Below are 23316 nucleotides of genomic sequence, written 5' to 3'. Positions count from 1 at the left end.
GTTCTTACCCCGCCCCGAATATCAAAGATGCATCCTCGCCAAATAACACCAATCCCATGATTCATTGCACCCCAAATTCGTTCTTGAGAGGCAAGTTAGCAATACCGGTCTTGCAAAGACCGTAAGTACGATCTTAGCCTTCTTGGTAATGAAAAACACCCCGTGTGTCACCTCCCACACGTAGGCACCATGTGGCCATATTAAGTCACCCCTTCTTCCTCCTAATTATGACAAAATCCTGGAACTATTGGAATCTTGTCAATAAATTAATTCTCTCAATGCTAATTTTAGGGAAAAAGCCATGTAACTGTGTATCATTTCATTTTGCAGTATGTTAACCAGATCGCAAATATTAAACGTCTATCAATTTAATATTAAGCAGCTCTAGATCTGAATTACAGTGAAAACTAGAGCAAGCGGATGACTGCACAGTCCTCTCCTTGGTGCATCCACCCACATAAGGTCCTGAACAAGTCCCTTCCAAACTATTTTCTACTAATCTCTCCAATCTGCGCATTCAACCCCCTGCTCACTCATCTTATTGCCTTCATATGCTCTTTGTCCCGTTGTTGGGTTTCCTGGAGTAGCCCTTCATATTTTTATCTTTCTATCCAGGACACAATGAAAGGTGAGAATATGGCGATTCTAGTATCTGACAGCCCAGTGACCGTGACGCTGCTGGCTCATGTCCCTAGAGGGATGATGATCTGCAGGCATTCAGCCAGCCGCTCAAGCTAAACTCATTCAAGGAGGAGAGAATCCAGTCATATAAATGGGCAGACAGCAAAATCACACAGGTTACTTTGTGTTGGATGTAAGTATATATATTCATATGGACAGCTCTCTGTGGAGCGTCAACCTGGGGCCAAAAGACATGCAGGGTTCGGCATCAGCCCCTGGGGGGGTGCAGTAGTCACCCAAGTTAGCAAGGTCCTTCACCTCAATCACTCCAGTAAAATGACCATCCGTAAGCCACGAGGCTGGCCCCCACTGAGAGCACCAGCCAGACAATGACAGCACAGGAAATAGACAAACTGAGTGAAATAAACCCAGGAGAGTTAGAGGAAACGTAAGCAACCGGACCTTGGCGTCTGCCTCAATGACGACGACGGGCACTGAGACGGACGGCCAGCGGAATGCGGGGGGCAGTGGCTTCTCGCAATTCCACAGGACGATGATCTATAAGGAGAAACGGCATTATCAGGCAATGGATCGTTTTGTGAGGCGCTCAAGACAAACATTGAACGTCACAGTGTGTCCAGGCATTTAAACGTATTTACATACAGCTAAATTATATTGTGTTCAATTTTGTCATAAGTGACAATTATTAATGAAGAGCTCAAAATCTTAAAAGCCAACTCTCATCATCATGCTAAATTTGTTTATTTTTACAGCATTTGTATTAAATGTAGCACTCTCACAAGCCATGAGGCAGCATTGTGTTTGCATATACAGCCGTGGAAAAAATTAAAAACCACAAGTTTATCCAGACCCAGCCAGTAATGGACCTTATGAATAACGTAAAAAGACTTAATGTGGTTTGAAATAAAAAAATACAATGCAGAACCACCAAAACTTCATACACACATAAATCGTCATAACCCCACCCCCCATGACAATAAAAACAATCAGCATGTAGGGCGGGGCAATTCATCAAAAATTAATCAAAACTGACATTCAGAACCTTCAATCGATGTAATCTTGCCCATGTTGGTTACTTCGTTTTTTATTATTTTTTTTAAATTCTGTTAATACTTAAAAATTTTTAATTAAAAATCTGTTAATAGTGTTCATGTACTGCCCCTTAAAAACACACTATTGCGTGTATTGTCATGTGACTCCAACCCATCCAGTCTGTGACATGGAAGCAATGTGGAGAACTCAAACCCCGAGCCCACTAAGCAACTAGAGCAGGTTGTACCAAAGAAAAATTATGCATCCGTCGTTTGGACAGATTATGGATTTAGTGAACACGACACTGAAAAAATGAAAACCCTGCGGGACAAAAGTTTCAGCTACCAAAGGAAATACCACCAATTGGTTTCAACACTAGCAATATTTAAAATACAGTGGAAACTGCTTATAGTGATCAAGGTAATAGTGAGCAACTGCTTATATGGATGGAAAAACTAAAGAATAATTCCTTTCTAAATAATTCATGTATAGTAATGAAGTAGTCAACTTACAGTGCTCATTTTGCGCCTTTTTAAATACAAAACAACATACGGAAAACATAAAATTATAGAAATCATTCTTTGTTTTTTTGTCTACTTTAATGCCATGAGGTAACCCGTTTGCTTCTGGCTAGCTACCGTAGGCTAATGCTGCGTGCACAGAAAAGTCATTTTCTTTTAATCACAAATATAGACCCATCAAAATTTATGATAAACTGCCAAAAATGAGCCAACGAAATGCAGTAGCAAAACTCACAGTTACATAATTTAATTTGTACAGTAATTTGAAAAGTGCTTGAAACAGCTATACTGTATTTTGAACAAATCAATAAAATTCAGCAAACAGCGATGCTTTATTACCTTATATTCATGTACTAAATATAGAAATATCACTTAGATGCAAATTTGCCTGAGACAAAAAAGAAGGAAAAAATTTGTTACAATGATCATCCATTTTAAGTGATCAATTTCACTTAGACAGACGTGATCACTATAAGCAGTTTCCACTGGAATTTATTTTGTTTGCAAGAAATGCAAATTATTTATTTTCTACCTTTTTAGGGAACTTGCTTTTTACATTAAAATTTGACCTTTTTCATAAAACGTTTTCATTTCAAGTGATTTGTGCTTTGATTTCAGTTGTCCAAAATATATTCAATATATAACCATAAATGGTTCATCTGTGTGTTTCCTTCAATTATTTTAAAATCATAAAGATATTTTTCATTAGAAAAAATATCCCAACTTTAATAGTTGAACGTATTTACAGTACAAACCTTCTCAGTGAAAAATGAGGGAAAAAAAACAAATACAAAAACAAAATAATTGTTCATTAATCGTAATTGAAGTTATTGTTAATTCATTGAAGTTCATGAAATGCTGTTTTGTTATTGAAAATATTTCCAGACCTCTGACTCTGAACAAAAACCTGTCGCCGACCATTGATCAAAAAGTTTGATGTTATTTACATCAGAATACACACAGTACTGCATGTGAATACAAACAGTATTACACGTGAATGGACTGGGTAATGCATGTGAATACAAACAGTACTGCATGTGAATACACACAACATTGCATGTGAATACACACAGTATTACTGTACATGTGAATGCACAGCGTAATGCATGTGAACACATATAGTATTACATGTGAATGAACTGGGTAATGCATGTGAACACACACAGTACTGCATGTGAATACAGACAGTATTACACTTGAATGCACAGAGGGAAGCCTGGTAAAACCTGTTACATGGTGCATTGCGGCTGGCAGTCAGACCTGAGCACAGTAGAGAGATCTGGAGACGGCAGCCATGAGCTTCAGGATGGGCTGAGACTGGGACAGCAGAGGGGATACGGCGTGGATGATGGCGGTGAACTTACGCTGAGGTCTGATCCCTGGGACATGGCCAAAAGCAAGCAGATCACCATCACTGTCCCCAGCATCATCGCCGTTACCTACATCACTGTCACCAGCATCATCACCACTACCTTCATCACCAGCATCATTACCTTCATTATCATCATCTCCATCACTCTCATCTCCATCACCAGCATTATCACTTTCACCTCCATCATGATCATCATCCTCACCATCATCACCGGCATGATCATAACCACAACCTCCATCATCACCATCATTTATAAGGAAACCAAAACTCATAGCTCAGTTATCTGAAGGTGGCTTAGAGGTAATACTGTGAGTACACGCAGAGCTAACATTTGGTCCTGGTTTCATTAAGTGCTCTGCGTCATTCCTTAAAGGAGCCTGTCCCTTATGTCATGCTTAGAATAGGAAGTCTTCCGTTGCCTAAATACTCACTGTTAACTTGCGGATAAATAAATGCATAAATCATTCAGTGATGCCTAAAAGCATGTTGCCCATCCCCACCCCCAGAGACTGGCATCATCCCATCTATCAAGAAGAACACGATAACACCCCCAAGGACAGGCAAATAAATAGATAGAAGATAGAGTACCTGTCGCTGCAAGTGTAGAATGGCTCTAATTTTATTCCTAAATGGGAAAAAGGTTAAATCCTGAAGAGATACTGCTGCTTCATACTGGAATGGGGTGCATCATTAAATTAGCTAAATGAATGATCCAAAAACTATAAAAACCTAATCCTAAAGTAGCACTGTACTTATAGGAAGATGAAGTTCTGTAATGTAAGTAGCCCAGAACATTTTAATGTAACATTTCTTGTAGGATCATATTATTTTCTCATTATCGTCGACTCCTTACAAAGAGACGAGGCCCACAGTTGGTGTTGCCGCGGGCTCGGTGAACCGGCTCCAGAATCCCCCAGGTGACTCCCCTGGGACGCACCCAGCTGGGCGTAGTAGAAGGGGAAGTCCCCCAGGTAGGTGGAGTACTCCGGCAAGGCGAAGAGGCCCCCAGGAAGGCGGTTCCACATCACGGTCCTGCGGGCTGCATGCCGGAGGAGTCGGTCCTGGATGATCTGGCAGTGAGAACGCAGACAATCAGGGGATGTCATGGGGCCCCAGGGCCACACACTGACCATCTCAGGAGACTAACCCTGACCCTCTGTCATGGGGCCCCAGGGCCACACACTGACCATCTCAGGAGACTAACCCTGACCCTCTGTCATGGGGCCCCAGGGCCACACACTGACCATCTCAGGAGACTAACCCTGACCCTCTGTCATGGGGCCCCAGGGCCACACACTGACCATCTCAGGAGACTAACCCTGACCCTCTGTCATGGGGCCCCAGGGCCACACACTGACCATCTCAGGAGACTAACCCTGACCCTCTGTCATGGGGCCCCAGGGCCACACACTGACCATCTCAGGAGACTAACCCTGACCCTCTGTCATGGGGCCCCAGGGCCACACACTGACCATCTCAGGAGACAAACCCTGACCCTCTGTCATGGGGCCCCAGGGCCACACACTGACCATCTCAGGAGACAAACCCTGACCCTCTGTCATGGGGCCCCAGGGCCACACACTGACCATCTCAGGAGACAAACCCTGACCCTCTGTCATGGGGCCCCAGGGCCACACACTGACCATCTCAGGAGACAAACCCTGACCCTCTGTCATGGGGCCCCAGGGCCACACACTGACCATCTCAGGAGACAAACCGTGACCCTCTGTCATGGGGCCCCAGGGCCACACACCGACTATCTCAGGAAACTAACCCTGACCCTCTGCCATGGGGCCCCAGGGCTACACACTGACCATCTCAGGAGACAAACCCTGACCCTTTCAAATAGGGCCCCAGGGCTACACACCCACCATCTCAGGAGATTAACCCTGACTCTCCGTAATGGGGCCCCAGGGCCACACACCGACCATCTCAGGAGACCAACCCTGACTCTCCGTAATGGGGCCCCAGGGCCACACACCGACAATCTCAGGAGACTAACCCTGACCCTCTGTCATGGGGCCCCAGGGCCACACACTGACCATCTCAGGAGACTAACCCTGACCCTCTGTCATGGGGCCCCAGGGCCACACACTGACCATCTCAGGAGACTAACCCTGACCCTCTGTCATGTGGCCCAAGGGCTACACACTGATTACACCCACATAGCATGAGAGTCCAGCACTCTGCATTCCAACCATGTCAGGAGACGGAACAGGCCTGGCAGTTTCTCTGCTTTTAAATTAAAATCTAAATAATTTCAACAGAACTAAATACATAATCGTTGACAGTAAATTGCTGGTGACATCACTCAATATGACTCAATATGTTCTTCCAGGATAAGAATGAAGCGCTGCTTTTTGGCATTTCAATCCAGATAGGCCTTCTCTGATTCTCCATCCCAACAAGGGTTTGCGTATTGGGCTTTGCAGAGAGATATACAGTCACACAATGGAGGTGGTCTGCTCCAAGCAGCCGCCTGCGTAAATGCAAAACGCAAGGCAACAAAGCAACATCTGTCTAGGGAAAATGTAATTAGCTACACAATTAAGAATTCAATTAAAGATTCAAAACATTATTTCCCACAAATAAATAATCAAAGACCACCTCAAAGCGACAATTTACAGCACACTGTTAAAAGAAGATGTTCTGTCGGGCGCAAAAGATTAAATTAATGACACAATTAAGCGCCATCAAGAGCAGGGGTAACCACAGAGAAACGAGGGAGGCCGTTACGTCAAATTTGTTCCGCCGTCCGAATTCTTTCCCCCTGTGATGTGTCGCTCAGCTGTTAGGACGATGATGCAATTCCAAAGATGTAGGGCCAAGGCAGCCTGTAACTTATCGCTATCGAGCTAAAAATGCAATAATATTCTAATAAAAGATGTTGGTTGTACTATCGAGCTACATGCAAATGAGTTCTTGATAATAATTAATAAAAACACACTTTTTATAAAAACATTTGTAAAGGTGTTTTGATGTGAACTCTCGCTGCAGCGGTAGGGGTGAACTTTAAACATACAGGATATCTGGAAACTTAACTGGATATCTGGAAACTGGTGCCTTGACACAAACATCATTGCCAATGCATCATCGTCTGGACAGCTGAGTGATACGGGAAGGAATTTGGACGGCAGAAGAAATTTGGCTTGACAAGGCCACTAATTATGAAATATGGGCAGAGCAGTTGAAGTAGCCATTGAGGTCAGTGGGTTTCCTACCAGGCCAAAACCCGTGCAAAGCGAGTCACGACCCGGGACACCGAAGCGAACGGACGCTGTTCCTAACCTTAACTGGCTGAGGTCATCACTGTAACGTGGCCGATTGTCTTCATTACGCTCTTGATTCCTTTGGTAGTTATTTGCTCTACCAAGCATATTAAACATGCAAACTAATACCTCCATCTGTTAATAATAACACTTTATTCATCCCTGTGGGGAAATTCTCTTTTCACCTATCCCATCTTGCTCTCCATGACACACAGACACACACATAGGTGAGAGCAGGCTTGGCAGCAAAGGGCAGCATTCCCATGGAGCTGGGGGTTAAGGGCCTCGCTCAAGGGACGGAAAAGTTTCGCTTCTGCTAAACCCGGGCTTGACCCGGCGATGTTCCCACCACCGGCACAGAGGCCTAGCACACTCAGCCACACAAGTTACGTGAATTTATGTTCCTCAGATTATTACAAGAAATGGTAACTACTTCAGGTTTACTTAATCTTTCATTATTACTCGGTACTGGCTATAAAACATTTATCTCCTCATAGCGTCGTGTCGACGGTTTGAGTAGAGAAGCGCCCAGTGGTTTAGCACAGAGACGGCCTACCTACCTCCAGCGTCGTCAGCACGATCTTCTCCACAGATGAGAAGTACGCCTCCCAGAGGAACTGTGTCTGCTGCCGCAGGGACAGGATTTTGTCCCGGTGGACAGATCGAACGATGGACGGAATCTGGAGGAAGAGGAGAGACATAAGTGAGTAAAGCTCAGCGAGACGTAATTAGTGATGATGACACTTTTGAAAGACGTGGTCAGCCGTGTGCATGTTTGAACCAACCCAGTGTCACCAATCGTTCAATCACAAGCCCATATAAAGGAATCATACCCAACCAGAACTGCGCCTTTAACAAAACATCTGCAAGAACTCAAACCGAATAATCCATATCTGTAACCGCATGTAAAAATGCAAACGCAGCGCAGCCTAGTTTCTGCCACCACACTTTGTTTATTGTTCTTTACGCTGAAAAAACAACTCAATGGCAGTCCTTTGGGGGTGGGGGGGGATCTGATTTACAAACCCAAAATGAAGCCAAGCAGCCGCAGTGACTTTGGGACACGCATCTCGATAGGTGACCTACGATGTGACATCAGAAATATGCGACGATTCCATGCATTTCTAGTCAGCAGTAATTTGATTTAAATCTGACAATTGCATTCAAAACTCAAAATGGATAGGATCAACTTACAACATACTGAAATGTCTCTTGCAAAAATACATCACCTTAAATATTTTTTCACAAGCTGATACTCCAGAAAACGTATTGAAACACATTAAAACATATCAGTACATTAAAACATTAATATTGATTACAACTGATTTATTTTTATTATTATTGCAGTAATAACAATGTGATGTGTATATGGACTTCTTCAGGTTTTTGCAAATTTCCTTCTGAATTTGAGCGACGCTGGAGGGTGTGAATCAATGCTGCTTTGTTTGTGCCTCAATGCGAGTTCTACTTAAAAGATGCCGCCCCTCTTCGTGCCAGGCAGGCTGTTGCGGGGCGTAGCTTGTACCTGCAGCAGCAGCCGCTCGTCCCCGATGATGGCAGCGCTGCTCCAGTCGATGACCTCAGAGAAGGGCAGCTCCCAGCCGTTACTGAGCACGACAGGGATGCAGGCGGCCTGCAGAGAAACAGGAGAAAACGCAGGAAGCATGTGATCCGTCGCCTGCACCATGTCATTTAAAGTGTTATTTTAAAATAGCGAGCTGGTGGAGGACAGGAGCACACCGTCATGTATGTTAACAGTTACGCTAGCCCAGCTTCGTTTGCGCGGCTTCATTAGCACGGCTACGTTAGCACGGCTATATCAGTCTGGCTATGTTAGCACGGCTACGTTAGCATGGCTATATCAGTGTGGCTATGTGAGCACAGCTACATTAGCACATCTACGTTAGCAGGGATACATAAGTGTGGCTACGTTAGCATGGCTATGTCAGCACAGCTACATTATCAAGGCTGAGTATGCCCCTTAATTAATGATACCGCACCATGAAAGTACCACTTTTCCGTTACAGCATATGAAGTTCTGCACGTGCCTGTGACTGAGCTCCGGCCTACTGACCTGCAGAGCCTCCAGGAAGCGGAAGGAACCCAGGCGGCGGCCACGGGGCACCAGGCAGAAGGTGGAGTTGTGCAGCATCTCCCTGTAGTCAAACCTGCGACGGGAGCAGCACAGAGACTGTGGTAAGTGGGGGGGGGTGGGCTTCTCTCTACCACCCAGCAAAATGTCCGCCCACCTGCCTAGCTATACTCAGTGGACCTCAGGACCCCAACCACCATTCCTGGGGGGTGCTGTTTTATCGCCGCTGGAGCGGGGGCGTGGAACCAGTGGCTAAAGAAGGCGCAAATGAGGAGGCAGGTGAGTAATTTGTGGAGAAGCTAGTAGAAGCCAAGCCAGAGGCACTGCGGCACGCGAAGGGTATGGCCATTTCACGCAGTACGGAGAGCGCCCCCTATATTCACAGGCATGCTACACCCATCCGGGATGCTGCTGGAATGTTTCTTCCCCACAGGCAAAGGAGAGACCACTTTGATTTTGAGAAAATGAGGGAAATGTCTGACGGCAGCACCGTGAAGAGGAAGCGAGAGAGGACCGCCAGCTGTAGAGCCCATCAGGAGGGCAAAGGCGATGTGGCTCCGCCCTGCAGAGAGACGCGCAAGATGGGGGATGGGGGCTCAAGGGAGGGCAACCCACCGGCCCAGGAGGCGTCTGACCCACAGGACACAGAGATACAGTATAACTCACACCATCCCGCTTTCATTTTTGCTGTGACCCAGTTTCTTCAAAGGACCAGATGTGCAGTCAGGATGGACGGCCCAACACAGTGACAGCCCCCCCCCCCCCCCATCTGGATCTGAGAACCTCTCGGTACGGTCATGCAGACCTGCTAGAAGGACGCTCCACCTGCATCAGATCCCAAACGGAGGATAGTAATCCGGCACTGTCTGTGCACGAGAGACACATAACTGAGAATGGCTCATACCGCGAGCCCAGGTCACCCCCTAGCAGGCGGCTTGACCCTGCAAGGGCAGGAGGCAGCATTGCAGTCCATCATGCGGAGTCAGTTTCCACGGATATGTCAGGCACAGCAGCACACGGACGCTGAGCATACATCTCTCCCAATGCAGGCCGTGAGCCAAGGCAGCCAGGTCAGTACAGGCACAAGCAGGGTTTCTTATGTGTTTAGTTTGTGTAACGTTCACTGCACTTGGGGCTCCTCGCACCCTGACCAGGTTCCGTGTCAATGCCCACACAGGTCTATGTCCTGTGTAGAGCCACGTAAAGAGGGTGACCCCAGTGCCATGTGCCTTTCACTCTTACAGAGGGACTTTTACTCTCTCTGGGAAACATTCATTTTGTGTTCACAAGCGCACAGATAATATTCACACGGAGGTCACTGTGCACAACACTCAAACATCAGGAATGATGCGGTCCCTCTGCCCTCGAACCCTGGGACAGACAGACACCGCATAGAGCCACATCCAAGTGCGTAGTCAGCCCTCTCTCATCATTAAGGGTGCCTCTAATCTGCCTCATTACACACTCCCCACTACACAGCCGCACTCAGGGGAAGGATGGGCGGCGTTAAATCACTTCCCCGTAAGTAATTACCTTTTCATAGGCAAATAGCTGTGTGACACTTTGCCAGCGTAATGGGACGTTCTGAATCAGTGGTGCTGCTGTATCTCAGAGTGATATAATACATCATAATTAATGTTAAACGTCTGCTATAAAAGCAACGCCACAAGAGTGCTTTGCACAGAACGAACGGCGAGATCTTTCCAGAAATATGCCTGTTTATTATGTGAACGAACTGAAAGCAGTGCGGGGGGGGGGGGGGGGGGGGTAACCTGCCGACTAGCTCTGCTTCTGTTCCAAGGACAGAGACACTTTCAATCCAAGGCTCTCCGACTGTTCCTGTCATTCCGGAGCTCAGCCCCCCCTCGGCGACGGCGGGGCCTGATGGCATGACAACTGGGCACGGCAGAGACTGGAAAGAGAGCGGATGGCGACGATTCCTGTTTGGAGACTGATGCCTGACGGGTGCCAAACCATCCCCCTGTCATCCCAGCTCCACTCACAGAGCTCCATCCTACTTTTAGAAAGAGGGATCTCTGCACATCTACCACGCGGTATGGATACCAACCTGGAAACAGATGCAGCCAGACAGAAACAAAAAAGTCCTTGAAAATATCCGAGCACAGAATCAGGAAGATTACTAACTGCTGGGCAAAATGCATCTGATTGCATGTCAAGGCCCCATTTTTATTCAAATCCAAAAGAGGATTTAATTTCCTTTCTAGGGCAATAAAATTGATTAAGGTTATAAAAAAATCCAGTACAGGAAATATTCACGCGTGGTCTTTCTCTTTATTTCCTTATGACTGGGGCAGTGGGCTCATCTATATAACTGACAACTCCTCACAAAAATCATCAAAACATAAAAACTCCAAAGTCATATACAAGCATCAGACAACAAAAATGCAAACTTCACATATGCCCGTCCGCACGCGCACACACACACAGGTTTGTAATTCTATCTTTGTGGGGACTCCATTCATTTCCATGGGCAAAACCTTGATAACCTTAACCCCTACCCAGCCCTAACCTTAACTATAACTAACCAAACTAAATATAATACTTTCGGTATTCTTAATTTTTTGATTGCATTCATATATCTTTGTAGGGACCTGAAAAATGGTCCCTGCAATGTCAAAATAACAGGTTTTTACTACATTGTGGGGGACATTTGGTCCCCACAATGTAATATAAACCTAATCCACACACACAAACACTATAGCATCCAGCAAACACATACACACATAAACCACATCATCTGGCACCCCCCCACACACACATACACACGCACGCACATAAACCACAGCATCTGGCACACACACAGTACCCCAGGCTCATCTACACAGCCTGTGAGATCCTGCATGCAGCACACACACATACACACACCACATACCAAACTGCTACAGCGGACTCACAGCAAGTGGGATCACGTCTGGCTGAAAGGTTAAGGGCACCTTTCCCAAAGTATGATACACCAAAAAGCTGCTTAAACATGTGGCTCACAAAGATTATAATTAGACTTCCCACACAAATCGAATTGGAGATGTCCTTCATTAAATCAGCAATGCGAGACTCCTTCTCAGAATGTACCAGCGGGACAGCAGGGAAAGAGAATGGATGCCGGCATAAAAATGAGCAGGATCACCGTAAATATCAACAGATCAGTGAGGCTTAACTGAAGGCACAAGCTTGGATGATTAGGGATCTGATTAGGTGGGCAGTCCAGGTCCAAAGAGTAAAAGTCCAGACCAAGATTTTGCATCAACCAACCAGTTGAGTACAAAGAGTTACAGTCACAGAGTAACTGGTTGGTTGATGCAAAATCTTGGTCTAGACTTTTACTCTCTGGACCGGAACTAGACATGCCAGCAGGTTCAGTGTGGACTTCTCTATGAAGAAGATGCTGTCATCAAAATGTCAGGCAATGTTAGGAACACACGTTTGAGCATCTCCTCCTTCTCACAGACCCTGAGCAGGTCTGACAGTGGCGGTAGGGGAGTAAAATGATACTTACAATTGATGCTGTGTTCCATTGACCTCGGAAGCTGGAAGTCAGAGCTGGGAATGACGTCACACTGAAGTTAACTACGTTACAGTACAATGACTCGGAAAGTCATTTATCAACACCAGGGACCTGTTTCACAAAGCAGGATTTCTTTCCTGCTTAGCCGCATATCTTGTCGGATACAATTTACCTGTGTTTAAATCGTCTTTATCTTTGTTTACTTACATTTAGTCCAGACTACCTTAAATCCGACAAGTTATCTGGCTAAGCAAGAAATCCCGCTTTCTGAAAAAGGGCCCAGTTCTAGCCCGGGTTATAGTCAGCCAGTTTTAGCAATATCAGTTGCATTTGTATTTTGATACACATCCACAGATAGTGGCTGGACAATACCGTGTGTATGGCCCATTTAATGAGCCGCAAAGTCCAAATGGGATGCAGCAATCACTACAGGTCCCAGCGAGCAGACAGCTGGAGATGAGAAGCACATATAGGATGACAATGAAAGACGATGGTGCTGCACGGACATGCATGACGAGGCCCCAAGAGGCCGTGGCCTTACGGAGGAGGAGGTAGCCTGTTACTGGGGGGTGGGGGGGGCGCATCACAAATAAACCTCAGCTCAAAATCCAACATCCACCAGACAGCATAGACCACCCATTCTTATGTGATACACTGATGCTCACAGCAGGTGAAACCCACATCGGAAACGCAACACGGCAATCAGCAGGTCTTTACAGAAACAAACCCGGACGTGATTGCGATCGCCGAACAAGGGCCTAACGGCAGTTAGCACCCAGCTTCATTACTCAGGTCTTTCCTGGCTCCCTGACAGAACACACACCGTCTGCAGCTCATTCGCACCTTCCAGGTCACAATAGGATCCTTCTAGAATGACCCTCGAATTGGACACTGTGGGTCATTAAACTTCAAAGTTTACCAGGAATGCTAAACATGCTCAAACGCACTTCAAAACACAAGCCTGGCTGTCTCATACATGCAAATCTGAAGTGTTCGTCTGATAAAATGTACGAGTTACCAAAAATGGATATTAAACAGCTCACTAAATGTTTTTCTCTGATTAATAAACATTCTGTGAACAACACAAGATCTCATTCTAATTGAAGAAACGTTACGTAAAGGGCACTTCATCTTGTGCTAAAGACATTTAGTTAAAAATATGCTGAAATATTTTGAGCATTAATCATTAATCAGTTTCCTTCCACAGTGGCATCTCTAAATGGTTGACAGTGTGTGACATTGTGTCTGTGATGGACAGAGAGTCTCTGCTTCGCACCCGCTGCCCCCTGTGATGGGACCCACATCCCCTACTATCCTGCATCAGGTCTGCGATTCCCTGGCCAACACTGAGACTCGAGCCTGCAATTGACGCCAAAGAACCCTCATGTAATCCGAACAAACAGCTGACAAAAAAAAAAAAAAAAACATCTCTGAGACAATCATCACTTTCAACACGATGATTATGGGGTTTTCAGGTAATGTGGTTAAAGCGCAGGTTGGTGATAATATATTAATCACATCACCTGTTATGCTTAGCAGTCCCTGGGAGAAGAAATCGGAATCATTTAATTTCAGGCATATTTCATGCAAATATCCATATCATGCCACATAGGAAGTGCAGAAAGACTAAACAGAGAGTCATCTGGTGGCATTAGCTGCGAAAACCTTCTAAACCAAAGATGGTGGTTGGAAGATGCCAGGCAGAGGGACCACGTGAGGGGCATAGGGATCATGTGAGATGCAGAGAGAGCATGTGCAGGAAAGAGGGAGAGTATGAGAGGCAGATTGAGCGGGTGAGAGGCAAAGGGAGGGTGTGAAAGGCAGAGCGAGAGTGTGAGAGGCAGAGGGAGCGTGTGAGAGGCAGAGGGAGCGTGTGAGAGGCAGAGGGAGCGTGTGAGAGGCAGAGGGAGCGTGTGAGAGGCAGAGGGAGCGTGTGAGATGCAGAGGGAGCGTGTGAGAGGCAGAGGCAGCGTGTGAGAGGCAGAGGGAGCGTGTGAGAGGCAGAGGGAGCGTGTGAGATGCAGAGGGAGCGTGTGAGAGGCAGAGGGAGCGTGTGAGAGGCAGAGGGAGCGTGTGAGAGGCAGAGGGAGCGTGTGAGAGGCAGAGGGAGCGTGTGAGAGGCAGAGGGAGCGTGTGAGAGGCAGAGGGAGCGTGTGAGAGGCAGAGGGAGCGTGTGAGAGGCAGAGGGAGCGTGTGAGATGCAGAGGGAGCGTGTGAGAGGCAGAGGGAGCGTGTGAGAGGCAGAGGGAGCGTGTGAGATGCAGAGGCAGCGTGTGAGAGGCAGAGGCAGCGTGTGAGAGGCAGAGGGAGCGTGTGAGAGGCAGAGGGAGCGTGTGAGATGCAGAGGGAGCGTGTGAGAGGCAGAGGGAGCGTGTGAGATGCAGAGGGAGCGTGTGAGAGGCAGAGGGAGCGTGTGAGATGCAGAGGGAGCGTGTGAGAGGCAGAGGGAGCGTGTGAGAGGCAGAGGGAGCGTGTGAGATGCAGAGGCAGCGTGTGAGAGGCAGAGGCAGCGTGTGAGAGGCAGAGGGAGCGTGTGAGAGGCAGAGGGAGCGTGTGAGAGGCAGAGGGAGCGTGTGAGAGGCAGAGGGAGCGTGTGAGAGGCAGAGGGAGCGTGTGAGAGGCAGAGGGAGCGTGTGAGAGGCAGAGGGAGCGTGTGAGATGCAGAGGGAGCGTGTGAGATGCAGAGGGAGCGTGTGAGAGGCAGAGGGAGCGTGTGAGATGCAGAGGGAGCGTGTGAGAGGCAGAGGGAGCGTGTGAGAGGCAGAGGGAGCGTGTGAGAGGCAGAGGGAGCGTGTGAGATGCAGAGGCAGCGTGTGAGAGGCAGAGGGAGCGTGTGAGAGGCAGAGGGAGCGTGTGAGAGGCAGAGGGAGCGTGTGAGAGGCAGAGGGAGCGTGTGAGAGGCAGAGGGAGCGTGTGAGAGGCAGAGGGAGCGTGTGAGATGCAGAGGGAGCGTGTGAGATGCAGAGGCAGCGTGTGAGAGGCAGAGGCAGCGTGTGAGATGCAGAGGCAGCGTGTGAGAGGCAGAGGCAGCGTGTGAGAGGCAGAGGGAGCGTGTGAGAGGCAGAGGGAGCGTGTGAGATGCAGAGGGAGCGTGTGAGAGGCAGAGGGAGCGTGTGAGATGCAGAGGGAGCGTGTGAGAGGCAGAGGGAGCGTGTGAGATGCAGAGGGAGCGTGTGAGAGGCAGAGGGAGCGTGTGAGAGGCAGAGGGAGCGTGTGAGATGCAGAGGCAGCGTGTGAGAGGCAGAGGCAGCGTGTGAGAGGCAGAGGGAGCGTGTGAGAGGCAGAGGGAGCGTGTGAGAGGCAGAGGGAGCGTGTGAGAGGCAGAGGGAGCGTGTGAGAGGCAGAGGCAGCGTGTGAGAGGCAGAGGGAGCGTGTGAGAGGCAGAGGGAGCGTGTGAGATGCAGAGGGAGCGTGTGAGATGCAGAGGGAGCGTGTGAGAGGCAGAGGGAGCGTGTGAGAGGCAGAGGGAGCGTGTGAGAGGCAGAGGGAGCGTGTGAGATGCAGAGGGAGCGTGTGAGAGGCAGAGGGAGCGTGTGAGATGCAGAGGGAGCGTGTGAGAGGCAGAGGGAGCGTGTGAGAGGCAGAGGCAGCGTGTGAGAGGCAGAGGCAGCGTGTGAGATGCAGAGGCAGCGTGTGAGATGCAGAGGCAGCGTGTGAGATGCAGAGGGAGCGTGTGAGAGGCAGAGGGAGCGTGTGAGAGGCAGAGGGAGCGTGTGAGAGGCAGAGGGAGCGTGTGAGAGGCAGAGGGAGCGTGTGAGATGCAGAGGGAGCGTGTGAGATGCAGAGGCAGCGTGTGAGAGGCAGAGGGAGCGTGTGAGAGGCAGAGGGAGCGTGTGAGATGCAGAGGGAGCGTGTGAGATGCAGAGGCAGCGTGTGAGAGGCAAAGGCAGCGTGTGAGAGGCAGAGGGAGCGTGTGAGATGCAGAGGGAGCGTGTGAGAGGCAGAGGGAGCGTGTGAGAGGCAGAGGGAGCGTGTGAGAGGCAGAGGGAGCGTGTGAGATGCAGAGGCAGCGTGTGAGAGGCAGAGGGAGCGTGTGAGAGGCAGAGGGAGCGTGTGAGATGCAGAGGGAGCGTGTGAGATGCAGAGGGAGCGTGTGAGATGCAGAGGGAGCGTGTGAGATGCAGAGGCAGCGTGTGAGAGGCAGAGGGAGCGTGTGAGATGCAGAGGGAGCGTGTGAGAGGCAGAGGGAGCGTGTGAGAGGCAGAGGGAGCGTGTGAGAGGCAGAGGGAGCGTGTCAGATGCAGAGGGAGCGTGTGAGAGGCAGAGGGAGCGTGTGAGATGCAGAGGCAGCGTGTGAGAGGCAGAGGCAGCGTGTGAGAGGCAGAGGGAGCGTGTGAGATGCAGAGGGAGCGTGTGAGAGGCAGAGGGAGCGTGTGAGAGGCAGAGGGAGCGTGTGAGATGCAGAGGCAGCGTGTGAGAGGCAGAGGGAGCGTGTGAGAGGCAGAGGGAGCGTGTGAGAGGCAGAGGGAGCGTGTGAGATGCAGAGGGAGCGTGTGAGATGCAGAGGGAGCGTGTGAGATGCAGAGGGAGCGTGTGAGAGGCAGAGGGAGCGTGTGAGAGGCAGAGGGAGCGTGTGAGAGGCAGAGGGAGCGTGTGAGATGCAGAGGGAGCGTGTGAGAGGCAGAGGGAGCGTGTGAGAGGCAGAGGGAGCGTGTGAGAGGCAGAGGGAGCGTGTGAGAGGCATATAAATAAGGCCATAAGGTGGTCTGGGTTTCCCAGGGTTAAATAAAACTAGATGAATTAAGCTTAAGCAAATGGAACCTGTTAACAGTAAAAAAAAATAATAATAATGAAGATCAAATCTACAGAAAGGATAACATGCTGTTGGCCACTTCAGCCCTTCAAGGGAGCAGCTGCAGATGGTCCTTTTAGCAGAAGATCAGGATTGACACTCGACCGTCAGCTGGGAATTACGCGAATCTCCCAGAAGGCCCCGTATCACCACACATGACATTAACAACACTAAACACGCTTTAAATAAAATGAGAGCCAGTTAATATCATCAGAAACATCCAAAAAAGTACATAAGCATAATAAGCATTAAAACACACAAGTGGAAATTTAAGAACTGCACCAGCAGGGGCTGAATTATGCAGAAAGAGAGAATTGTTATTCAAAAGTGGTCTCCTAGCAACACCCAGAGTCTGAGCGAAACGGCCTATTGCACGGTTAGTTAGTCCACAGCGATGTGGCGACCATATGCCAATCACTCCCAGCTTCCTGTGGCATCACCGAGGAGCTCAGCTTGTAAACACATGCCTGCTCAAATCTGACTGAAATCTCACACGGCTCTGGACGCCACGACCTGCTCTCCGGTGTCCAGGGCCTTCAAGCTGTGTCTCTGGGACCACGGCGCATCATATAGTGGTGGTGTAAGATCGGAGGGTAGAGATGGGCTTAATGAGGACCAGTCGGCCGGAGAGGCTGGGTAATGAGATCCCCCGGCAACGCCAGACCCCAGCCTCGAAGGCCTGCCCTGGGCACTGCCTCGATTATCAGGAGAGGGGCTTCCCTTGTCAGCTAGATGGCGGGGCAGAGGGAGTGAGAGTAAGGGGTGAACACACACACTGACCATTATGTTTAATGAACAGCACTTTACAGCCAAGGGTCTCCTGCAGCGCAAGATATCAACCTGACATGTAGATCCTCCACTTGGGTTTTCCAGAAAGGCTTCATACCGGACGACTGGTGCACTGGCCACTCACGTACAGCATAGAAAAAGAGACTTCAAGAGGGGAAGGAGGTAGAGAATCACCAGGTGATCCCCAGGAGATCTCCAGGAAATCTGCAGAGGATCTCCAGGGGACCAGAGCCAACTGCCTCATCAGCAGCAAAATATGAGGAGCCATTAGGGTTAGGGTTTGGGTCTGTGACTGGATGATCGGCAGTTCAGTTCCAGGACCGTAGACCGATGCTGCCGTTGGGCCCTTGAGCAAGGCCCTTAACAGCCAATTGCTCCAAGGGGAGCCACACGCTGGCTGACCCTGCGCTCAAACCCCAAGAGTGAGTGTGTGTGTGTCTCATGAAGAATAAGAGAGGATATACAACTAGAAAAACCACAATGAACCTGCACTCATACTTGTACAGATGGCAAATAAAGTGTCATTTAATTTCGTCACGAAACCTGATCCATCCATCCATCCATCCATCCATCCATCCATCCATCCATCCATCCATCCCATAACTGCTTATCCAGTCCAGCAGAGGTATTCAATTGTGCGGCAAGAAGGAATTATGGGGGGGGGGGCCCACAGGTGAGGGAAAAATTTCAATCTTTAGAAATACTAAATATAGAGAGACCTGCAGTGTCCGAAATCTCCCCTGAACTTTGATAAGCTGTGTGCAGAAAAACAGACAGATCCTTCCCACTGTGAGGTGATGTTTGTTTGGGGTCTGGGGGGGGGGGGGGGGGAGTGGGCGACAAATATATCAGCCCTAGGAGGCCCTGTCAAAAAAAGTTTGAGTACCACTGCAGTACAGGGACGCAAGCAGAATGCTAAGGTCTGCCACTGAAGTCTAGGTTTGGCTGGTGTTAAGATAATACAGAATACCAGAATATCACCAGCATTTCAAAATACTGGAATAGAGTCGCTTTTATAAATACAGTGAAAATTAAAGTTTAATAGTATGATCCATACTGGCCAGATTTATTCAATGTTGCAGTCGTCCAATACTTTACAACGTTTCACTAACATCACGTGTTTGGTAGCAGAGGTCCAGTCCCCAGTGGCTGCCATTTCTCTCGACATAGAGAAAGCGTTCGATATGGTTCAATGGGGCTATCTAATCCGACTCCTGAGTAAATCTCCTTTTTGCCGAAGGACTGGCTGGAGAAAGATATTACTGCAATGTGGGATCTATACTGTATCATACTGGTATTCTGAAATCTTTTGAGTGCAACAATTTGGGATCCCCTGGTCTCAGTGCTTCAGGTATCTGCAACTTTACCATCTACTATTTGGGTCCTCTGGTTCAGATTCTCCGTCTCCCAAGGCCGCGGAGTTACTAGATAAAGTTTTCATGAACTATTACTCAATGATGGTTGAGAACCTGGGTAAGGCGGGCTTGTTGGCCCTCATGGGGACATGGGGAAGGGATATGAATCTGACATTTGGCGAGGAGTGGGATGGGATTTGCAAGAGCATTAAAACATTGTAAAGGTAAATAAGGGTGTGCCTCGATCAATTTAAAATTATGCATCATTTCCATTGGACTCCCTCCAGATCGTCCAGACTTCAGTGATACACCAAACTGCTGGCATTGTGAGTTTGGAGGATGGTCACCTGATACACGTTTATGATCCTGTGATAAAGTTCAAGAATATTGGGCTAAGATATATGACGATCTCTGAGAGATTTCAAAGATCCAGGTTCTGATTAGCCCCAGACAATTTCTATTCCGTGATAGTTCAGTCCTGATGGATGCAAAGATATTAGATGTTCCAAAGTCCAATCTAGTATCATGACAGACAGGTTCACCTTAGAGCAGGGTTCCCTAATTCCAGTCTTGGAGGGCCAGTCTGCAACACAGTTGCAGATTTCCCTGCTGAAACACACATGCAGAACCTGGTAATTAGCTGGTGAGCTGAATAAGGTGTGACTTAGCAGGGAAATGGGCAAACTGTTGCAGGATGACCCTCCAGGGCTGGAACTGGGGAACCCTGCCTTGGCGGATGGAGGAACGAGGGTGTGCCTTAAGGCTAAGAGTGGCAGTATGTGAAAAGGTGTCTTACAATTAGCTTGGAAGACTGGATGTATATACTGTATGAGAAAATGGAACAAATACTTAACCTTTTCTGAGGCTCCTAGCAAAGGCCACATTCTGTGGAGAGACGCGTTTCTGTGTTTTATGTCTTAATTAAATGCAGGGACGAAACAAACTAGATATAAATTCCCTTATTTATATGAGTTTTGTTTGGTGATTAACAACAGTGTTTTTGCAGGTCACCCACCAGCTTTAATTGGTATGTGGTGATGACCAGTAGTGGTGAGTTTTATGTGTTCTTTGGTTTGCACTACTGTGATGGGCTGCCCCCCCCCCATCCTGGGTTGTTCCCTACCTCGTGCCCATTGCTTCCAGGATAGGCTCCGGACCCCCCGCGACCCAGTAGGTTAAGCGATTTCGAAAATGGATGGATGGATGGATGGATGGTTTGCACTATAATATGTATTTTACCTAGGAATAAAATAAGTGTTACTCATGTAAAAAAATATAGTCAAAATCCCATATACCACAGTATAAAGTCTGGAAGGTATGATGTTATGAAAAATGAAAGCCTAAGGAAATCTGCGCCTTTATTCTGTCACCTGCCTCAAGGACATAAGCATTATTTTTGACCGTCTCTGTTCGCTCTCACACTAGCACTCTATGAATGGTGGCATTGAAGCCTCCAACCTCCAAAGCTGATGAAGCCAAGCCATGTCAGTGTGGAGTTTGCCCATCCTCTCTGTGTGGATCTGGGTACTGCCGAGTACTCCAAACACATGCAGTCAGGTGCAGCATCTCTACCTTGGCCATGGTGCGTGATTGTGGGTGAGAGTGAGTACATGTATGAGACTTGCTGTAGTAATCATGTGCCCTGCTGCACTGGAAAACTGGTAAATGGATGAATGGATGATGAGTAAGCTGCATCAGCAGTGATAAAACCTTAATGCTATTAGCAGCATAATAGCATTAAATGAAAAATACACACTAACTGGCTGTGTTAGTTGACCAAATCCAGCAAATAAAGAGCCGCACAGAGACACTTTCAAACACACAACCCCCCAGGCAGAGCTGTACCAAAGACCCCATTAATTTCTCCGCAAATCCTCCAGTCCGAGAAGGAATCCACCTATAACTAAGCGACCCAGGAGACTACACAGCTCATTCATACAGTTTACTTGCATATCATTCTCATACAGGACTCAATTATATCAAACTCAGAATCGGGGCAGATCCATGCATTTTCTTAATTGACTTTCGGCTACCGTAGTCCAATCCACAGCCTGATCTATATAATTTCCTGCATCTACCTCATTTACGTCACTTGTTCAGATTATAAGCTTCCATCACACGCTGCAGTATGCCTGAGGGACTTGGTTTGAAAATACAAACTATCGTGATGTTGGCCGTGTGGAAATTCTTTAAACTTGAGAAGTGGCCTAACACCTACGTGGGATGTCTGCAATGCTGTCCTTTCGAGAGGAAGTAGCAACAGTGTTGATTAATATGACGAATCTAAGTAGGCCTTTGCAGAAACATCATGAGGAAGAATACGGCAAAATCATGAGGCTTACTCACACGAAGAAGGCACCAATGCCTACTGTATGTGAATGCACATTCAAATATTTCTTAAAAGATTGGATTGGGACTTGTAATCAGCAGATATGAATATTGAATGGATCAGATAGGACCAAAAAAAATGGATTGGGACATCCCTAATAACCTCATATCATTCTAATATAGCAACTTTTAAATCCAGCCTCCTAATCATCCCCTATATCTTACTGGTGAATTCTCTCACACCCCTTCACCACCTTAGCTACTGTGTGGTGAGCGTACTGGCACAGAATGGCTGCTGTCGCATCCTTCAGCTGGGTGCTACACAGTGGTGGTGGTTAAAGTGGCTCCCATTGTATTTGTGAAGCGCTTTGGGTGTCTTGAAAGGCACTAAATAAAGGTAACATTCATTCATTCATTCATTCTCTAATATTCTCATGTACAACCCAGTTTCCAAAGAAGTTGGGACGCAGTGTAAGATGTAAATAAAAATAGAATGCAATGATTTGCAAATCATATAAACCCATATTTAAGTAATAACAGAACAAAGACAACATATCAAATGTTGAAACAGAAATGTTATTGTTTATGACAAATATATGCTCAAATTGGATTGGAATGTGTTTCAAAAAAAAGTTGGGACGGGAGCAACACGAAACAACTGACTGAATATCTCACAACTAATTAGGCTAACTGGCAACAGATCAGTAAGATGACTGGGTATTAACAGAGCCTCCCAGAGAGGCAGAGTCTCTGTGCAGTGAAGATGGGGAGAGGTTCACCACTCTGTGAAAGACTGTGTGGGCAAATAACTTGTTGTACTAAGAATAATATTCCGTAATATTGCAAAGCATTTGGGAATTTCATCATCTACGGTACCTAATATCATTAAAAGATTCAGGGAATCCAGAGAAATCTCAGTAGGCAAGGGGCAAGGCCGAAAACCCTTATTGGACAGCTGTGATCATCAGGACCTCAGGCAACGACGCATTAATAAAAACAGACAGAATTATATAGTGGAGATCACTACATGGGTTCAGAATACGCTTCTGAACACCAATGTCTGTGAACACAGCTCATTGCTGTATCCATACATGCAGGATGCAAAAGAGAAACCATATCTAAACATGATCCAGAAACGTCGCTGATTTCTCTGGGCCTGAGCTAATTTAAGATGGACTGAAGCAAAATGGAAAACTGTCCTGTGGTCTGACAAATAAAAATCTCAAATTCCTTTTGGAAATCATGGACGCCACGTCATCTGGGCTAAAGAGGATTGAACAACATAAAGATTCTTATGAAGATGCCAGCAGGATCTAAAACTAATAAATCCATTCAGGTATTTTCCATATAGCTAGAGCGCACACACACACACATACGCACACGTCGGGTATTCCTATCTTTGTGGGGCCCGCTAATTCACTTCTATGGGAAAAATACTAAAGCTAACTATGACAACCTTATTTTTAACTTTTTCATAGCAGTCACCGATTTAGAGGAATAGAGTTTTCCCTTATAGGGACCAGGAAACCGGTGCACATAAGGGGAAAAAAAACAGATATTTATCACGTTATGGGGACATTGTGTCCCCATAAGGATAGGTA

General features: G+C 47.5%; 1 protein-coding gene across 2 annotated transcripts in view; it reads right to left on the bottom strand.

Moving 5' to 3' along the window:
* Nucleotides 1-23316, bottom strand: part of LOC125749186 (exostosin-1b-like) — a 49267-nt gene that overhangs the window by 3784 nt on the left and 22167 nt on the right. Inside the window, exons 2-7 of one of the 2 annotated variants that reach the window (XM_049026172.1) lie at nucleotides 8911-9004; nucleotides 8362-8469; nucleotides 7397-7516; nucleotides 4505-4637; nucleotides 3456-3574; nucleotides 1084-1179 (exon numbers count right to left, since the gene is read on the bottom strand). In XM_049026172.1, coding sequence (XP_048882129.1) covers nucleotides 1084-1179; nucleotides 3456-3574; nucleotides 4505-4637; nucleotides 7397-7516; nucleotides 8362-8469; nucleotides 8911-9004 — 670 coding nt within the window. Of the gene's footprint in view, nucleotides 1-1083; nucleotides 1180-3455; nucleotides 3575-4420; nucleotides 4638-7396; nucleotides 7517-8361; nucleotides 8470-8910; nucleotides 9005-23316 lie in introns of both variants that reach the window. The other variant, XM_049026171.1, reaches the window with a different exon arrangement.

Source organism: Brienomyrus brachyistius, chromosome 9, assembly GCF_023856365.1.
Source record: "Brienomyrus brachyistius isolate T26 chromosome 9, BBRACH_0.4, whole genome shotgun sequence".
NCBI classification, from domain to species: Eukaryota; Metazoa; Chordata; class Actinopteri; order Osteoglossiformes; family Mormyridae; genus Brienomyrus; species Brienomyrus brachyistius.
The sequence above is the reverse complement of the archived record's forward strand: the minus strand, read 5'-3'. Positions and strand labels throughout refer to the sequence as shown.